The 19,730-nt window shown below is 42.8% G+C and overlaps 1 protein-coding gene across 1 annotated transcript in view; it reads left to right on the top strand.

The window, feature by feature from the left end:
- The window catches only part of AMOT (angiomotin), a 34,619-nt gene that overhangs the window by 3,982 nt on the left and 10,907 nt on the right, over positions 1–19,730 (top strand). Inside the window, exons 3-6 of the mRNA XM_009705790.1 lie at positions 5,049–5,502; positions 7,335–7,479; positions 8,887–8,979; positions 11,684–11,829. Of these exons, the coding sequence (XP_009704092.1) occupies positions 5,049–5,502; positions 7,335–7,479; positions 8,887–8,979; positions 11,684–11,829 (838 nt within the window). The remainder of the gene's footprint in view (positions 1–5,048; positions 5,503–7,334; positions 7,480–8,886; positions 8,980–11,683; positions 11,830–19,730) is intronic.

The raw sequence follows: 19,730 nt of genomic DNA, 5'->3' as shown, positions 1-19,730 counted from the left end.
GGGGGAGGAGAAAGGTTCAGCTGGCAAGGTTTCCAGTAGGGGAAGCAACTGAAATTTGTCTTCAAAGCATTGGGAATCTAATGAGGTTACTTTTTAACCTAAATAGCTGCACAGAGGAGAGGTTTCCTTTGCAAGCAAATGCTGAAGCAGTAGAACATTTGCAAGACTAATCCATAAATTACAGAGCAGCGTAGCAAAGGAAGGGAGCGCGTCCTCTATTCCCCTCCCTCTCCCACACACTTGAAGAGAAACTGTCATTTAGACAAGAAACCTTCTGTGTTACTAAAGGTGCAGCTGGGTAGTGGTGTGAGGATTTTAAAGGCGTACAACTTTCAGGAGTGCGTTTGCCTCGCACCAGGCAGTGCTATCGAGTGTCTTTGCAGCCCCGCTGGAGTGATAAAGTATTTTCAGAGACTCCAGTTTTCCTGCGCTGCAACTCTGTGTTTATCGGGATTAATTTGGATTGGTAAATGTGTGCATTTTTTGAACTGTGCGTCAAGGAAACAAAGCCCCTTCTTTCTGCTCGTGAGGCCACACCCTTTTCTGCGGGTTTTTCCCCTCATTGTTCGGGGGAATTTGAGGGTGACCTAACGATGCGGTTAAATAAAACTCGTTGAGCAAGATAAACATTGGGGAATTCACAGCATTCTCATGCTTCGCCCTCCCCAGTCTGGGAAAGGAATGGGCTGTGTGGTAAGTTTAAACCAGTCCGCAAACATTTTGCCTCACCTGCTCTTGGGCGGTGTAAGTTTGGGAACACATATATGTTCGTAATGATGTTGGTTTAATGTAAATACTGGGCATGCCGGAGGCATCTGTGCTGTTATTTGGAAATTTTAAAAGAAAATTCAGAAGCGGACTGGCTGCATGTGAAGCTCCAAAATCCTATTCTCTCCCTAATACCTCAACTGCACTTTAGCATCAGTGGATGAAAACAAGCCTTCAGGTCTAAGAGAAGACAGGCGCCTTGGGCTCGGTGTCCTCTGGGGTGGCAGAGTCTCCCGTGGCAGAACAGCACGAGACGGGGCAGAAGGGGCTCGTGTTGCCAGTTTTAGGTGCAGAGGAAGCTTCCTGTCTCTCCAATTCAAGCGCCGTCCTCTGTTTGGAGCCCAAATGACTGAGCTCCTGCTGCGGTGATTAATCCTATTGACTTAACAGAAACTTTTTAAGAAGGAGGTCTGCAGAATTTGTCCCATAATTAGTAAATCACTTCTATGCGCTGCGTTCCCCTGAGCAGCATCAAAGTGGGGGATAATCAGGTATGACTAGGAAGCAGAACAAAAATGCATGGGTTTGATTTCAGCTGTCTAATCAAGTGGGGTCCGCTCCCTCCTGCAGTCAGCATTTCCCGGTTTGTACAGGAGGGCTGTGGAAGAGAGGGGAACTGTAGCTTCTTGAACATGAAACAGGCAAGAGAAGCTGGGAAGGCAGAAAAAATTTTAACGAGCCAGAGACCTTTCCTGATCTCTTCATTCCTCTGCCCTCCCCACTTTGTTGCTCTACCCGCAGATCTTCTGCGTGACTTGATGTTTGCAATCCTGGCAGCCTCAGGACTCCTGATGGCTAGGTTTGCTTGCAGAGCTGCCCTTACTCCCTATCTCTGTCTTCATGACTTAAAAACTAATGTGACCCTTTTAGTTGCAGAACCATAAATCCAGGTTTGTACTTGGCCCGCGTGGTGTGTTTCTCCGATGCGCGCCAGGGGCTGTAAGGGAAGCTGAGAGTCTTGTGTGATACAGTCTTCAAAATGAAGTGGCCCTTAAAGTTATGCTTTCAAACTGAAACGTTTGTGGGAATTATTACTCTTTTTTTTTCCTGCATTTGGGGTTTTTGGGTCTTTATGACACTGAGGCAAATAGAAAGAGATTGCGTAATTTTGTTTTCCATGTATTTTGAGAGTCTGCATTTTTGCATGAAGTGGTTAGTTCGGATATAATTTTGATTACTACTGCAGGGTTACCTGAGGACTGGTTCTCTCATGGAGGGAAATTTCTACTACCATTCTATCAGCAATTCTGTTAGGTGACCCCAGTTGTGATTTGTACCTTAAAATTTTACAGTCTGGCTTAAAAATCTTGAAAAGTCCAGTTGTGTTCATTTACCTTTCTGAATCTCTCAGTCTAAAATTGGTTTACCAGAGAAATAAATTCCGCAATTCTCACGTTGATCTGAGGGATCTCGGAGCCAGGTATTTTGAACCCACAAAAAATATATGTAAGTATTTTATAAGACAAAATTGAAAGTAGTGGGTATGCTAAAAAGTTTTTTGAAAATGTATGTAAAAGTTTTCATACAAGGTCTTAAGAGGTCTCGTTGTCACTGTGAGGTTACTAGGATTTTTAATTTTTTTTTTAAAGATAGGATGTATTACCCCAGTTGTGTTACTGCATTTTACTGGGAATATGAATGCATTTGTGACATTTTGGAAGCTCTAATACTGTTGGTAACTCAACAGAACTAGAGGCTCCCAGCTCTCATGTTTTAGCTTGAACTCACAAGATTGGTATAATTTCAAGATTACGAGAGGCTTTGGATGTGAGTGCCAAGATGCTGGAAATCTTGGAAATGTATCTTGTTTAGAAATACTCAGCCATGATTTCCTAGAGTTGTTCTTTACAAGAAGTTAAAAAAAAAAAGCCATTATGAGGCATGTCAGTACAAAGACTGTCCCTTCAGAATTTAGCTGCTGCTGTTGTTTTTCTTTGGCCATCTTTGTATTCCTTTCATTAGTGCTCACGTCCTGCAGAAATGGCAAGGTTCTGCCCATGCGTCTCTGATGACAGAATAACGAGATGCTTTTAGACAAATAGCTCAAATTGTTAACACTGGCATCTAAATAGTCCTCATTAGGTTTACAGTATTAACACACTGAGCTCAGCGGAGTCAGTCTCTCTGAGCAACTACTTCAGGTTGTTTTCAGACGGGAAGAGAGTATTTTGTAGGTTCAAAATTGGAAAGGTGGTTTTTTGCATCCATGAGGCAGGCTAGCAACGTATCTCTTTTGATCTAACCTCTGTAGGTCATCATAGATTAAATGTCACAGCAAGGTTATTCCCTAATGGATTGTAACATCAAAACAGGGGTGCATGACGTTAGGTCAAGGAGACGAGTGGTTTCTCAAGATGCAAAGTTTTAACTCTGCACATAACTGGGTGAGCTAGAAAGGAGCTGGAAACCACCTGAGACAAACCAGATGACCTTGAGCATGGCATGTGACCGTTTTGCCTCATTCTTCATCATGAGAACTAGCAAATAAAGGTAATGAAATGAATGCAACGATAAGTAGAGCTGACCTCCCAGGAGGGGAAGAACCAAATTGCTGCTACTAAACTGAACATTCCTGAGGAAATTAATTGCACATCTCTCTTCTGCATGACCTCCAGGATCCTTATGCTGCATATGATCGTTTCTGGGGAAATACAGCTCCTGAAATGATGTTGCTGGCAGGGACCACAGTCACCTGAGTGTGAGAAAAAGAGAAACAGTAACTAGAGCAATAATTATTTGTTTTTTTCCTAAGTGACAAAGGCTAGACTTGTTTCCCCATTAAGGAATTTGAGCATGAGCTTGGAGGTTTCTATGCATATTCTCTGATGGATGAAAAGCAGGGAAAATGAGACATAAGATGCATGATAGTGAAACAGCGAACCTAGCAAACCCTGCGCTGGGCTGAGAATGTACGAACTCCTACGTGCGCTGCCAGCCAGATGTGAGTAATACAGACGTTTCCTCTTTGGACGGGTATGAAGAGTTGATGCGTTCTTTCTGCAGAGAACAGGAAGGATGATGCTGAGTGTTTGCACATTGGCTGAGAAGCCCGTTGTGTAACCCTTTAGTTCCCAGTTCAGTTTCATGCTTGCTGTTGTCAGCTGAGATACCACTAACGCTCCTGGTGTGGTGGGGAGCCGTGCTGCGGGCTGTCATGTACATCAGCAGAGTGAGCGCATAGGGTCCTTCCTGTGAACGCAGACAACCATGGGGCTAGTCTATAGCAGCTATGGCCAGGTGGAACAACAGTATGTGCTTTTCCAGCTGCATGGTGGGAAATTTTATCAGAAGAGCAAGAGTGTTTCAGAACATATTGAACTGCCAGACTGGCTCTGCACCAGGCTGAGGTCTGTGCTTAAGAAGAGACTGGCTGCAGCATGGAGAGGGAGTGACTTCAACTGTTAGAATAAAGAACATCCAGAGAAGTTGTTGAATGTGTTTGGAGGAGGAAGCAAAACCTGCCTCCTGAGGTCGTCCAAGCACGATAAATCCACAGGATCTTCCAAGAGAGTTTTCTTACTTGGCTAATGCAGCAGAAGTTGAGCTGGGGATCTCCAGTGCCTGGGAAATGTGAGCTGGTGTAGCTCGGAGTTAGTTTCGTGACAGACTCAAGCATGTTATAGGTTGCTAGATCTGCCTTTGTTATCCTATAGAGGTTATTGTTAGGAGCAGTAAACGTACCTACTGCATAGGACTGAGGGTGGTTCTGGATCAGAAGGGCTGCTTCTGATTCTTAAGTTGGTGTTCAGCCCTTTAACTGTCTCATTTGACCAGGGTGCAGCTTGTTAGTTGGTATTTCAGAAAGCTCAAATCAGTGGTCCTGGCATACTAGCTTAGAGCTTAGCCAGTCCCTTTAACTCTGTATCCTGAGTTGCAGAAGAAAATTCATTGTTTTCTCCGTGAGAGATGGCATATTTCAGGAGAGAACAAAAGAGCCCATTCCTAACAGTCCCCCCTTTAGCTGTTTTATCTACAAAGTGTGGAGAAAAGTTATAAAAATAATTTTGGTCAGTAGTTGTGATGGAGTTTCTCTTAGTGTTTCTGTACAAAATAGACTCGAGGAAAGACCTTTGTGCACTTAGAATATATTTGCTGGTAATAATTTGATTTTGAAACATTTTTTTAAAACAAACATAAAAATGAGAAGAACCTCACATATGAGTCTTTTGTGTGGGAAGACCTGTGCATAGGAGCTACGCAGGGCATCCCATGCCTCGTCACGGGGTTTATGCACCGTCTTCTGCGTGACTTTGATGGACCTTCTGCTCTCTGTTTTCCAGGCAGAACCCAGATGTGCAGCTGCAGTTACAACAGAGACCACCTCACCACCACAGCCCAACTTCTTCCTTGACATCCCTGGGATCTTTGACTTTGCTTCAGTCTCCGCCACCATCCAGGCTGTCCCCTTCCCAGCATCAGCAACCTCTGACTCCAAGCCAGGGAGATCCTGGCATTCTGCCACGGACCCAGCAGCCGTTCTTGTCAAACCAAGTCCATCAAGGAGATTTGTACCGACTATGCCAGCCCTTCCTAGGCCCGCAGCAGCAGCAAGGCGATTCCTATTCAGTAATGTCCCGGGCTCAGCAGATACCTTCCCCATATCAGCAGATGCAAGTAGATCCTTTTGCCATAGTTTCCAGGGCCCAGCAGATGGTGGAAATCCTATCAGAAGAGAACCGATCTCTACGACAGGAGCTGGATGGGTGTTACGAGAAAGTAGCCCGGCTGCAGAAGGTGGGTGTTTTTGGCTATCAGGCACTGTCCTGTGTCTGGTATCATCCATAATTGAATCACCTAATCTGCAACTGTTAGATTCCTTGCTTAAGGGACTGATTATCTACTTTAGAGTCTTTTATATGCAGATTGATTAGTCTGAATCCTGTCCCTTTGGGCAGCAGCTTAACTTTGTCAGAAGATAGAATCAAAGCCTTCATTTTTATTCTAATAGTTTATTGACCATGCTCAAAAGAGCATCCTTATCAGCTGTCTTGAAGAGGCTGGCTGCTTGGCTTGCTTGGTTAAATTAAAGCTAGTATTCTTATGTCCAGGATAGCATCAGGCTTCATTTTACCATCAGTCCTAAAAGACTTTAGAGACTGCAGGAAGGGACTGTTTGGAATGACATGAGACTATAGTTACTCCAGGAGGCAACAGGGTACATTGCTGCAAAACTGGTTGGCAGGACAGTGTGCAGGGCAAGTACTGCTGCTATGGCTACGTTGAAGACATTTGGACTGCAGGACAGAAACTAACACTTCTTTTGTCACTCTCTCAATACCACACAACTGCCATGAAAACTTAATATCTTGTTTTGGATCGAGCTATTTGCCACCTTTAGCTTTATGAAAGAAGTAGAGTAAGTGATGCTAAAACTTCTTAAAAAAAATATCCCAGTGAGACCCATCATTAATGTGCATGTGTAGAGGTATTTTCATTGCAGCCTCATAGAAATAACTTCTTGATGACCAGCAGTTTAAAGCCGTGCAGCAGGTCAGCTTTGCTTTTGCCTTGCAGCTGTGAAAAAGCTGATGGCTACTTGCAGTTTAGGACTTCATGGGCCTTGCTGTGCTCTTTGCAGTCTCCAGGGCCAGAAAAATGTGTGGCTGCTTAAAACACTTGTTTGAGTTCAGGTGACCAGTGTGACTTTCCACGTTCATTTTTCCCTATGTTACTTCTTTCCAGGGACATATGTTCATTTTGTTGTATTTTTTTTGGAAGGTTCCTGGCCAGGAAATGCTTTAGAGAAATGTTTGACAGCTTCCTGATAATGAAAGAAGGATAAAAATGTACTTCCCTCCACTCCTGTGTTAATCACTTGCTGTAGACAGTGCTGATGGGGTTTGCTGTTGTGTGGATCCGTACTTCCGTGGCAATGCAAACCATGCCTAGTAAAGAGAGTTAGAAGCGAGTCTCCTTCTGCCCTGGGTGATCAGAGAAGCTTTACACTGAAGGCTAGAAGGAAGTGTAAAACATATTTTACTACAAATGTTTCCCTCACCCCATTTAGTAAGTTGGGTATTTAGAAGCACAACTAAGTTGTAGAAGTGTAAAAGTAGGACATCAGGAGGTTTTATTGTGAATTTTGGACCATAACAATTACAGATCTGCAGAGTTCATCAGTAATGCAGGATCTGTTGCTAGCATTTTTTGGCATAGTTTTGTCTGCCTTTCTTGTTTTATTTTGCTTATTCAACTTGATATCGCATTAGCTATTTTTTATATAAATGCTTTTTGCCCAAACTAACAGTAGTGCCAAACTGCCCCAATCTTAGGAAAAAAAAAAAAGATTATATGTGCACTTCTTCAATTTGCTATATCTATGCTCTGGTCATACTGGGGAAACAGAGCTAGGATCTGGAAGGAGAATCCAGATCTTTGTTTCAACTGTTGGTATTCTTTATACAGAAGGATTTGTCACAAACCTGAGGCTGTCGTTTTACTAAATGTATAGGTGTAGGTTTCTTTCAATAAAGAAAACGAGAGAGAATGTAATCTCCTTTCTGAGACTGAATGAAGAGAATTGTTAGTGATAAAATAGTAAGTGCTTGTTTTCACTTCCACTACAGCTGGAAACAGAAATTCAGCAAGTTTCAGAGGCATACAAAAACCTGGAGAAATCATCCTCTAAGCGGGATGCCCTGGAAAAGGCCATGAGAAACAAACTGGAAGGAGAAATTCGTAGGCTTCATGATTTCAACAGGGATCTAAGAGGTGAATGAAGTAAAACTTCTGTTCTTCAATGTTTTGGGTTTTTTTTTATTGCTGCAGTTACTTGGCAGGGCAGTGTTTTGCTGCAGAATTCACTGTGTCTGTTGACACAAGTAGAATATGTCAGGATACTCAGGTATATTCGGTAGTCTGAGATTTTAAGCGCTTGCTGGGAGTATGGAAAAGACAGGTTTAGGAGAGTGCTGTAGTTTCTCATTTCCAGCCTGTTTCTCATTGAGAAGAAACATGTGATAAGCCAAATACCATAAACCAGATGCAAGCCTGGAATTCTCTCTTGTCTTATATCCTAGACACGATTTGTACAATTTGTTCAGTTTAAACAAATGGAAAGACGTTTTGCTGACTGCCTAATCCCACACCAGGCATGTTCACTTTATTTCCTGTCCAGTGACCCTTTTGCACTAACATACAAACTGCAGACTGTCTGTTCTTCCTGAAGCTCTTGTCATTCCTTATCAATGTAGGCATCTGGTTTTTTGGATCTCCCTTCCTTTTCCAGAGTGAGATGTTATTAGTGTCTGGTTCTTGCTAAGAGGCTGAGGCAGTATGACAGCTGGCAGTGGAGAGTGATGTTGAATGGTATTTGACCTTAACATGGGTAAAAGTTTAAGCATTAGTTTGAAAGGTGAAAAACATCTGCAATTTGAGATGTTTAAAGGTGCACAATCAGTCTTTTAATCTGTAAGTTTATTTTTTTTATGAAAGCCTTCTGGTTGTCCTACATGTCGTCTGCTCTTGCTGCCCCTGGTCTCTTAGACTGTGTTCCCAGAAATTGTTTTGCATCCAAGAAGTAAGGCCGTACAGTGCCCAGTGCTATCAAGAAGGACAGTACACAAAGGCCTGCATTAAATAATCTTATTCATAATAAACCACAACATAAACATTTCATTCTTATTTTCACAGGCTGGTATAAATTTCTAACGGCCTGCAGCAGCGGAAGTGTTAAGCTGTCCTTAGGGTTTTACTCTTTTCCCTAAAGTTGAGTAACTGGACAACAGTGATTTGATCTTCTAACTAGTAAGATTTAGTGGAGAATTATAAGGGAATCTTTTAGTTGCATGGTGAGATTTATATGAGTGGAAAAAATAAGGTGTCTTAACGTTTGTAAAAATTGAAAAAATAAACTTCTTATGTGTTCTAATGGTTTAAAGTAATTTCTTTGGAACTTTATTTAACCTGTTTTGTTTCATTGAGAATATTTCCCTCAAGGGCTTAATTAGAAACATTTCAAAAGTGAGTGCCAGCTTCTGATAGGCTTTTTACTTTTGACTATGTAGAATTAGGAGATCTGTTCCCCTAGCTTTGCATTAGAAATGTCCTGAGCAGACGTGACTTAGTGCTTGAAAGTTTTTAATAATTTAGTGTTCCTTTTGTTGAAAAATTTTGCAGAACGTATGGAGACAGCCAACAAGCAGCTTGCGGAGAAGGAATTTGAAGGGTCTGAAGACAATCGGAAAACCATCTCTCAACTCTTTGCACAAAGTGAGTTACGCAATCATGATGGGTCAGTAGAAATGCTCCAGTCATCCTGGGAAGGATAACGATGCAGCAGGGTAGCATAGTTCAGATCTGTCCGTTTTCTACCGGGACAGAAATCAAGGCAGTGACATACCAAAACCGGCAGGGGAGAAAGAAGGAGGGATTAAAGAATTCCTTTTCTGTCAGTGTGTTAAGTCCATCTGGTGGCATTTATTAGAGCTTTTGGAGCAAATGTCTTTTGCAGTTAAACTGTAAAATTAGTGTTTACCCCATAATATACAGGATATTTTTGTCCACCTGTTTTGTCCCCTGAAAGCTTTGAAATTAAACATTTCTAGGCTGAGGAGAGTCCTGGCATGAGTTAAGGCCAGTGGGACTGAAACCTGCTGGGTCTTCTATCTCTTTATTCTCTAATTTACCACTGCCCTATCCAGTTCAGCAAAAATACAGGGGATGAACACGGCCTGCAATGTGCTGGGCTGGGTAAGGGTCATGAATTCTGTCCACAACAGTGGATTTATCACAGGCAAACCAAAATGACGGATGTGAAATGCTGCTTTTCCTTTGTACTGAAATGTCTTGAGGCTGACGGCAGCGAGCCAACTTTTCTCTCATCCCGTAGTGTACTCCACCCTTCTGACAATGCTCACTTTTCTCCAATTGTTATATAAAAAGGTAATGCAATAAAATTGCAAAATAGAGATTTTCTGTGGTGTAACACACACTGCTTCTACTCTGACAAATGCTGATATCCCTCTCTTGTGTTGTCTTTAGCTTATTCCTTGTGGCTTACGTTGCAAACAGATGGCTGGCAGGGTATGAGCTCAAAACTCCTGGTGGTAGTGGAAAGACTGTGAGTTTAGTCTTACATTTACACTGGTTGGGTGGACTTTGAGGTTCATAGGTTCACCCAGAGAGGTGGGAAGGTCAAAGCTGCAAGGCCTCACATTCAATTTCTCCCTTTGGATGAACATGGAAACCATAGTGCTACATTTCATCAGTCCCAGTATTTCTAGGGGTGCTGTAGACACTTGTGAAGTGAAGCAGTACACATTTGGGGAAAAGTCTGGAACAAAACCTCCAAAAGCCTTGCTGCAAGCACGCACTTAATCTGTGAGTGCAAACAGACTGCTGGCATTGATTGATACCTGCTGGCATAATGCCACCCTGTTCATCTCTGCCTGTTTTCTGCAATACATTTTAGCATGCTGACACTGTCAGCAACTCATTTCCTGGGTGGAGGAGAAATACTGGGATGGGAGAGATGGGGGAAAAGAATAGGCAGGTGGTGACATTAGCCTTTGTCCCTGTGTGTTATGTCACGGGCTAGCTCTGAGTTGCAGTCAGGGTTTGCTCTGCAGAGTTCTGGGTGCTGTTGGTGGACAGGTTTGTTTTGCAACCTGTGTGTGGGCTGTGTTGATACTGTAGCAGAAGGGAATCTTTAGCTACTCCGTGTTGCTAAAGCTTTGCTCCTGGCTCTCTGCTGGCAGAAGAAAGGGAATAATTGTGGTCCTGTAAATATAGTTATGCACATGCTTGCACAAACGGGCCTGTGTACTCCATATGCAGTCTGTCCTAACATCCAGGATCTAGTTCCTGTTTTTCAAGCCTTCCACTCCTTGTCCTCATTCCTTTGTCGTGGGATATTGGTTTCTGGAATGCAGTTTCTCTGGTGTCATCAGCACTGGGTGTAGTTCACTCCAGGGAGTATTCTGTGGTTATATATCCAGCAAGTGTGTTAATGTTATCATTGTAGCTGCTTGACTTGAGCAGGGAATGACAACATATACAGAAGACATCAGCTGTGTGTTGTGGCTTTGCTTTATACCCCTGTGTGATAATTTCTCCAGTCCCAAATTATTTTATCCTAGTTATTTATTTTTATGAAGGCAGTTGCCATGGTGCTGAAACATGCAGCATACCTGCTCCCAGTAGGTCCAGCTCTTTCTGGAGAGCTGCAGAAAAGGACTGGCTGCTGTGCTTGGGGTGGCTTTAAAGCATCAGACGTGAACTCTCAGTGCTGGACAAAAGGCTTTCTTGAACTGCAGGGCTGCTTTGAGCAGTGACAGAACAGATACGTGTGCCTCACTTCTGGCCCAGGGGGGTTTTAAGGGCAGTAGAGGAAGACTGAGGAGTTCCTTTTGCTCACTTGTTTTCTGACTCCTCTGATGGTACTTCCAGCAAAGTGGGACAACTGGGTGTTACTTTGAGGAGGACAGCTGCCTCAGACAGAACAGCCTTCCTGTTTGTGGGGACAGTGTGAAAAAAAGGAGCACAAGTTTTTCAGGCACAGAAGTCGGCCATCTCCTCTCCCCAGCCTCGGATATTAAATTTACCCATTTTGTTTTCCACCGGTGAAAGCTCAGAGGTAAAGAGGTGCCAAGTCTCACTAACCATCTGCATAATCAGAGCAAATTACCTAACTGTTCTGAGTGATGCACCTTCTGTTCCTTCTCGCTAGCATAGTGGCACATTGTTACTTGAAGGTACTGTGCTTGTTTTTCAGGGTTACAAGTCCTTCTCTTCCTTGAAAGCCATGTACTGGTGTTTTGTTTTTTTTTTTTTTTTCCCTTAGCACTACATTTGCATTCTGTCTCTTGTGAGAAGTTCCAGTACAATCTTTCCTTCACCTCTGGAGTAGAAAGACTCCTGAAAGCTGGGTAGAGATGAGTGCTGACCATTGAAAACTCTCACTTTGTTTTGATAGACAAGGAAACACAGCGGGAAAAAGAGAAACTGGAAATAGAACTGGCTGCTGCACGCTCCACCAACGAGGACCAGCGAAGACACATCGAAATCCGAGACCAGGCCTTGAACAATGCTCAGGCCAAGGTGGTGAAGCTGGAGGAGGAGGTAAGGATGATGAGAGAGAGAAATTAGGGTAGCTTGGGTTCCAGTAAAAGTGACCGTGCGACTGAGTTTGTCTTGGGCAAATTATAAGGAAATCTGCTTGCTTCAAAGCTGTTTGTATCGGCTTAGCTTTGTTTTGGTTAGCTAAGCTACTGAACTGTGCACAGATAAGCCACAAATCTGTATTTCCTTGGAAGTGCTTTTGTCTAAGCAGCCATGTTGCGTTTTCTTTTTATTTCAACTGGAACTGAAATCCCAGCCCTGGCAAACTCCTGAACTTGGCAGAAATTCAGATCTGGATGGACTTTTAACCAATATCAAATGAATGCAGCTTGTCCCCTTGCCAGGTGTTCCACTTACACCAGGTTATCGTGGTGCATAGTGCAGATCACCGTGTGTGCCCTGCATTTGTAATAAGCTGGGCACAACCTTGGTAGTTTTCTCTCCCTTTCCTCCCAAGAGGGGATAATGCATTTGAGCTGCTTAACTGGGCAGCATTCGCAGCAGTTTCTTTTGTAGCTTTGTCCCTGCCACTCGCACATGGCTCTCACCTCGCTGCCCTTCTGCGTCATAATGTCCGTCCTCTTTCCTCCCGCCCACTCCTTTCCTCTCAAAGGCTCCATTTCCCTCTCCCAGCCACTGCTTCCTTTACTCCTACTCTTCCTCCATAGAGAGCCTCTGGAGGAAATCTCATGACCAAACACACTTCCTCCACTGCAAATTTGTTCTCCTTCAATTCTGCCATCTTCCTGCCTACTAGTGCTCACCATCACCCTCAGTTGAGCACTGTGCCTATATCCATCTGCATCTTGCTGTCTTCAGAGACATTCCTCAAATACTCCTCTTGTCTGCTTCTACTTCTCTCTCTGTTCAGGATCCCATTATGGCAGGAGAGGAGGGATGATCAAATACAAAGTGAACATCCTCCTGGCTAGTCTTGCTTACCTTCGTCCTCTCCCAGGTACAGATGTAACTGCTGCCTTAATTTTAGCCTGCTCTTCTCTAAGCTCTGTATTTGCCTCAGCAGCCTCCTTCCTGCATTTCTTCCCCTGGTGTCCTTAATTTTTGCCCCTTGCAGTACCCTTCTTTTAATCGCTTCGGCTTCGTGGAAGCCCACCCTCAATCTCTCTCCTCCTGGATCTGCTCTGCTTCTTCAGGATGTTGTTGCAGCGTTACCTGCCATCATACCTTATTAGCCTTTCTCCCTGGTGCTCCACCTTGCTTTCCTTTCTCCACCACATCAAATTCAGGCAGTTCCTCTTTGCTTTCCAGGCCCCTCATGGTTTACCCAGCTCTGTTTCTCTTCACCCCTTGTTGCTGAGAGGATGTCTTCTACCTTTGTCCTTCTCAATTTCCAACCAGCTCTTCCTCCCCATCCTAAACAAGCACTTCTGTGCTTTTTCCCAGACTCTCCTCACCTTCACTGCAAATGCCAGCAGAGCTGCTTTGAAGCATCGCTTGCCGCGATGCTCAGAACATCAGGGCCCAGTTCCTCACAGCCTTTCCGGCTGACCCAGAGACTGTCTACTTGGCCTGCCCTACGTGTGTGTTTCCGCTTGTTGTCTCCAGTTCCAGACTCAGGCTGTGAGCTTTTAGGGCAGGGAGCTTTCATTTGTACAGCACTTAGCATTGCCAGGCTGTGGTCCATCACTGGGGAGCCAGGCTCTGTCCAATACAAATTATAATAATAAAAAAAGAAGAAGAGAGTCAAGGGAATGCTTAATTATCACTGGCCACATTTGCCTTGTGCACAGTTGACGAATCCATTGATTTCACTAAAATTGCAGCATCTGCTGGCTGAGCTGATTTGCACCTTTGTTGCTCAGGAGGTCAAGGAGAATTAGGTTATAGGGTAATTTAAACGTGACATGATTCTCTTTGGCTCTAAAACTATTCTGTCATTTGATCCTGCAATGTATTGGAGCGCTTCTGCTTTCATTCAGATTTCAGCACCTCATTACACTAAAAGTCTAATGTTTGACTAACTTTAACTACACAGGACATCATTATGGCTTCCCTGGAACTAGTCACATGCTTGGAGTCAACACGTATAGAGGTGCTGTGATCAGCTGGGACCAGCACACACAGTGCTTGGCTAGGTTGAACCTCTGTGTAGGCGCTAATACTGGCTCCCTCGCAGTAACGTTGAAGCCTTTAGGGGTAATAATAATTGTATGTTTTCTTTTCAAAAGACCTCTCTCGTTTTACTAGAAGAATTGGGTTCAGTGCTGTCGCAAAGTATTTCTGCCTAGGTAGAATAGTAAAATATGTAAGTAACTCTGGGCTAGATTGCATGATAGCTTAAAAAATACACATATGTTGATATGGAGTAAAATGCCCTGCATGAGGGCTTGTGGTCATTTGCATCCAACCTTTCCTTGAATCCCAGGGTGCACAGGAAGTACCACCCTTCCTGTTGTAGATAAATATGGAAGCGTCTCAGTGAGGGAGCGGGAATTAACTCTGCTTTTTCCTAGAGGTAAGGGGAATAAGGGGAAACAGAAGGGGAAAAGAGTCACTTTTGCAGGTGTCCCAAATCACTTTTTAATTAAATACTTAGGATTATAAAACATTTGTTGCCTCATTAGTATTAAATTGTGGGAACTTCTCAAATCTCCAGGCTGTGTGGTAACTTTCCGAAAGACAGCCAAGCAAGCTGTTCAGTGCTCAGGGCACCATTAAGAAGGGACTGTAAACGTCAGCCTGAGTTAGTGACGTTCAGTGACCAAGATATACGAACAATTTGTCAATTATTTCTTTTATTCCTGCCAGCTTAATCTGAGTTACTAGTCCCTGTAATTGTCAGGAATTTCCAAACTAGTCCTGCAGAAGAGGGTGGAGTTTCTTACCCGAAGGTTTGGCAGCCAGTCTGGTGCAGGACCTGAGGGGGGTGTTCATATTTCAGTTTTTGCATCCTGTAATGTAAGTTTTCAGCTTTTTTTTTTGACCCCTTCTGTTTTGACTTCCTATTAAGCAGAGTTACCCTGCCTTATATACACCAGTTCCTTTATAAAAAGAATATTTCCGTTCTAATGAGAGTTATAAGCCATATAACACTATAGCTGAATTTAAATGTTGCATTGGAATTGGAACTTCCATATTGTTTTTAAAATCCTTTGCCTGAATTGCCAGTTTGGACAAAACCACCCACCTGTAAAATGCAGATACTTGTCTGCTCCTATGGAGTTTTGAGAGCTTTTCTATATATTGGGTTTTAGCATCCAAGTGAGAGAGAAGGAAGAGATAAAGACAAGCTAAATGTGATGAAGAAAGGAATGATCTTGGAGATACCGAAGTATAGCATGAAGCAGTTGAAAGCAAAAGTAAACATTCATAGAATACTTTCCCTGGTCTGCTAGCGGGGGTGAAATGGCTCTTCAAATTTAGAACGAGCTGCAATTAAAGTTTTCAATAGTGTGGAGTTTATTTCTGCAAAGTGCTAAAAAGATTGAGTGATTGTATTTAAAACAAACTTAAATATGTCTACAAACAGACTTGCCAAGTATGCATATGTTTTGTATGTAATATTTAAACTTTACTACTTCTCTACATAAAGATGCCTAGTTATTAACCCTTATTTTCACTTTTCCATTTTTATTCTTCCCTTTAGTAGATGTTCCACAGTTTTATGCATAAGTCAGCAGCTTATTAAAATTGTTTCTAGTGAAGTATTAGTCCGTTTTTTAAAATCAAAACTTCAGATTATTTTCATTACATGCAATAAATTTGAGATAACTTGAATATATTTGAGGTAAAATGCTTGTTGGCTTAAAAACATATATCGCTGTCAGAAATGATTAGTGATAATAATATTTGCAGCTAAAGCAATGAAGAATTCTCATTTTGGAGCATGGATTTCCATGATGGTCTCAATTCTGACGTAAACATTTGAATGGCTGCAGTGTGCAGCAGGTTTGTAGCTCGTAGATGCTCACAGAAGACCTGTATGTGTGAGCTTTTAAAATAGTCACATTACTGCGATTTAACCCACATCTGCTAGCGTACACCTTGAGAGCCTTCAGCAAACAGAGCAGGTGGTTAAACTTCGCTTTGCTTGGGGCCAAAGGCGGAACTGCTGGCTTTACAGAAAGGACCGTCCTGACCAGCCTGAGACTCTGGGTAAGCACTGGCTTATTGTGAGTCCTTACCAGGCTTGTAATATTGCAGGAGGGAGTTTGATGCCAAATACTTTATCTAAGCACAACTGCTGGATGTAGAGTGTACAATTGCTACTGTTTTTACACTTCAAAACAAAACAAAACAAAAAAAAACCAAAAAAGGAATTTCCAGAACTTTTATTGAACTTGGTCATTTCTACTTACCCTGGTTAATTCATACCATGGAAGACCACACTTCAACTTAAAAAAAGTTTGTGTTTTTTTTTTTTTATAGTAGTGTAACTTGTACTCCTTTGCTCCACCACTTTACAAGCCACTGTTTTAATGAGTGCCTTAAGGAGACAGCTTTGAAAAATAGTGACTATCACTAAGTAGATAGAAACTTTGCCATCCTCACGCACACACCTTGCAGTGGAAAGAGAAGCCAGACATCCTCTCTAATGGGTGCGAATTGGGGGCTGGGGGAAGGGAAGAAGTTTGAATGAAATATCTTTTCTAAAAGTGGCTTGTATTTAGAAGCTGTAAGATCTTTCAGCCATCGGAATTCAACATAAACCAGATATCAGAGCTAAGATACTATATTCATTTCCCACTCAACTGTTGTGGAGAGAAATAGTGCACTATTTCTGATAACACTGAGGGTTCTGTCTGGGGGGAAATGTAGAAATGTTCATTTCCAAATGACGTCTATTGTACTTTATATGCTGTGTCTGAGATACTTTCAGAACAGAGCTCTGGCTTGTAGGGAAGAGACCCAAAGGAGAGTTTGAGTGCTTGAAGGCTTGCCTGTTTTTTTCCAGTCACTTCTCTGGGTCTATGAAAAGATACTCCTAGTCTCCACAGCTTTGTCTCACTTAAATGCTTAGACTCTCAGAGCTGCATAACTACTCCTTTCAGGACAGAGTTGCTTTTAAAGGGGACACATTTTGGATGGCTTGTCATTCATGGATGGGTAGGGTGGAGAGGAGAGAAAACTCCCTCTCTTTCCTATAACTTGTATGTGTGTCTGTCTTTAATGACCTGCATTCTTGTAACAACGCAGAACTGGCTTTTTATTGCTGTGTTGCTACCTCTCATATTCTGCCTGTTAGTAATTTTCCAGAGATGACTTTGAGAGTTATAACTTATTTTAATGCAAACAAACGGAGAGAGGACATTATGACATTCCCGTGCAACAAACACTATTCCCTAGCAAGAGGATAGTGTTACCAAATTGTTTCAGCATGAGTTCTTGCTGAGGCCAGTGGCGCCTTATTGGGCCTGAATTCAAACGAACTGAGGGTTCAAAGGCATCCTAGAGGAATATATTCCAACTGCAAGAGGGAGAGGTGGTTTAAACGTGCTTGCTGTCTTTTTTTTTTTTTTACTACATTTCTGCCATAGCAGGCAAATTCTTGTGGGGAAACACATTTTCAGCTGCATCTGAATGGATTCAGCTTTAGGATAAACCCAGAATGTAATGAAAACACCCTGAATATATTAAATAAAGGTCTTTGAAGACATCAGAAATAGTGGGTGGGAGAGAAGCAGATGCTGACGAGTGTTACCAATTTGCTGAAATAGGAGCTGTCCAAGATGAAGAGGGTAATGGCTGGGTTTGTCAAAATGCCTGGGAGAGTTTCTGAATCATTGCTAGCTATGCAGGAAGTCTTCTCTTCTTCCCCAGAAAAGCTCTTTGCTGACTAACGCATCTGGAAGCAATGACTCTCTTTACAAAAGAGGATCCTTCTTTCCCCCTCACCTGCTCCGTCCAGGACTGGGTTTGTCCTGCAGAGGCAGCTCCAGTCCAGAGGACGTAACAGCCTCTGCCTCCCTTGCTTCTAGTGACTCGACAGTGGTATTTCCTCATTCCTGTATGCCCTGCTCCCTGTGCTGTGAGCATGAGACCTCCATGCCCTCTTCAGAGCTTTCTTCTGCAAGGACCTGGGATCCCCGAAAGATTGCATAGTTTGTCAAAGCCTAAATCAAATGAAGGACCAGGATTTGTTTGCCTTGTAGAATGTTAATCCCTTTTCTGCTCGGCAGTTGCAGTAATAATCAAATGTCCCTGTTTCTGACAGGAACACTTTGTCCTTGGCCATTGATTTTAGACCAAGCAAATGTTTTCTCTAGCAGAGAAGCCTGCAGGTTGCCTGCTGCCAGGCATTACATTGTCTTAGGAAGTCTTTTCTCCTGCAGAAAGGTTCTGAGGACTAGTTTCAGTTTTCTAGGTTTAGTGAATTTCTTTAATCATTTTGTGCCTCGGTTTTTAGAATAGTTGATTAATTTTCCATTGCTGGAAGCCCTGCAGTTCGGGAATATCAGTGTGCAGACATTTTCAGGCAGTAAATCTTTGACTAACTTGGAAACAGATTGCTCTTCAGGTCAGCCAGACTCTTGTGAGCAACGAAGCCTCTGAATCCCAGGCGTATCTTGCTTCTCCCAGCTGGCTCTCAACTGCAGAAAGCAATCTTGACAAGGGACAGAGGAAATAAAATGAAGACAGAAACACTTGATCAGGAGGCCAGGGAATCTTTTGGGGGTATTCCCTGCATGAGTTCACACTTTTGTGCACTAGATTTCTGCAGAGTCCCAAGCCAGTCCTTGCTTGCTTTATTTTTCCTGTCCTCAGTCCTGTTGCAGAATTTGTGTAAACATCGTAGTGGATGTAAACTGGAGAGTCACTGCTCTTGTTTACAATGGTTTAATTAGAAAATCTTGTTGGTAGAATTAAAGCCTGACCTCTGATACTTGGTTAGGACATTTTCCAAAGTAGTCGGGGATTGACCTGGAGAAGATGCGCACGTGATTAAAGTTGTGCCGTGTACTGTAGGAAATGCTGGGAAGGGGTACAGTCATGTGAAGTGCTCTGCTGTGCTTCCAGACATGCACTGAGGTTATTTGAGATCTTACCGTCTTAAAGAGGTGTTATAATAAAGATATTATTATGAGTAAAATGCTCTGCATTTTCAGAGCACCCTTCAAGGCAAAACAGTTACAATACATTATGTGAGCATGAGCTTGCTTCTTAGTTAAATGCAGTACCATCAAAAGGAAAATTACTGTCTTGTCAGATTTACTTAAAATTATGTACCGAAGGGTGTGACTGCATCCTTGTAAATCTTCAGGAATGAACTCTTATCTAGACCACATGTTCACTGCAAGGCCTGTTGCAGAGGAGAGAATTCCAGCGTCCCTTGATGGCATCTCCCCTGTGGTAGATGTTAATGTGGCCCTTGGCACTGAGCAGCCAGTTGTGGTTCTTTGCTGGAAGAGAGAGGGTGGGGAATCCATGGCAAATGACCAAGAGCAAGCCTCAGCATGCTGCCTTTTTTTCTTCCTCCCATCTCACTTATGTCTGCAGCACCCTGGCAACACTCAGGAAACTGTTTCCAATTCTTAGGAAAACATGATCATACTCTCAATTTATGGTAATGAAATCCCCCTGTGGTTGGAAGAATTATTCCTTATCCTCTTTACATTGAGAGGACAGATCAAGTCAGAAAGATTTAAAAAAAAAAAATAAATTAGATTTCAGTGCTACCTCTCCTGGAGAATTCTGGTTCACAGAAAGGTAAATTGTTCCTCACAAGTACTTGCAGTAGCGGAGATGACAGAGGTGGAAATGAATGACACTACCAGAATATGCAGTGAGTTGACTAAGTGCAGCGAGTGCATGAAATGAAACAATCTCATATATAAAGGGTAATTGTGTCAAAAGACACCTTAGGAAAGCTGAATTGTCTGGAGCACATACATGCCTCTAAAGCTTACTGAACATCTGTGTTCCAAAAAACTGAAAATGAT

This window comes from Cariama cristata, unplaced genomic scaffold (genome assembly GCF_000690535.1).
Source record: "Cariama cristata isolate BGI_N322 unplaced genomic scaffold, ASM69053v1 scaffold21848, whole genome shotgun sequence".
Taxonomy (NCBI): domain Eukaryota; kingdom Metazoa; phylum Chordata; class Aves; order Cariamiformes; family Cariamidae; genus Cariama; species Cariama cristata.
Note: the sequence above shows the minus strand (reverse complement) of the source record. Positions and strands in the feature narration are given on the sequence as shown.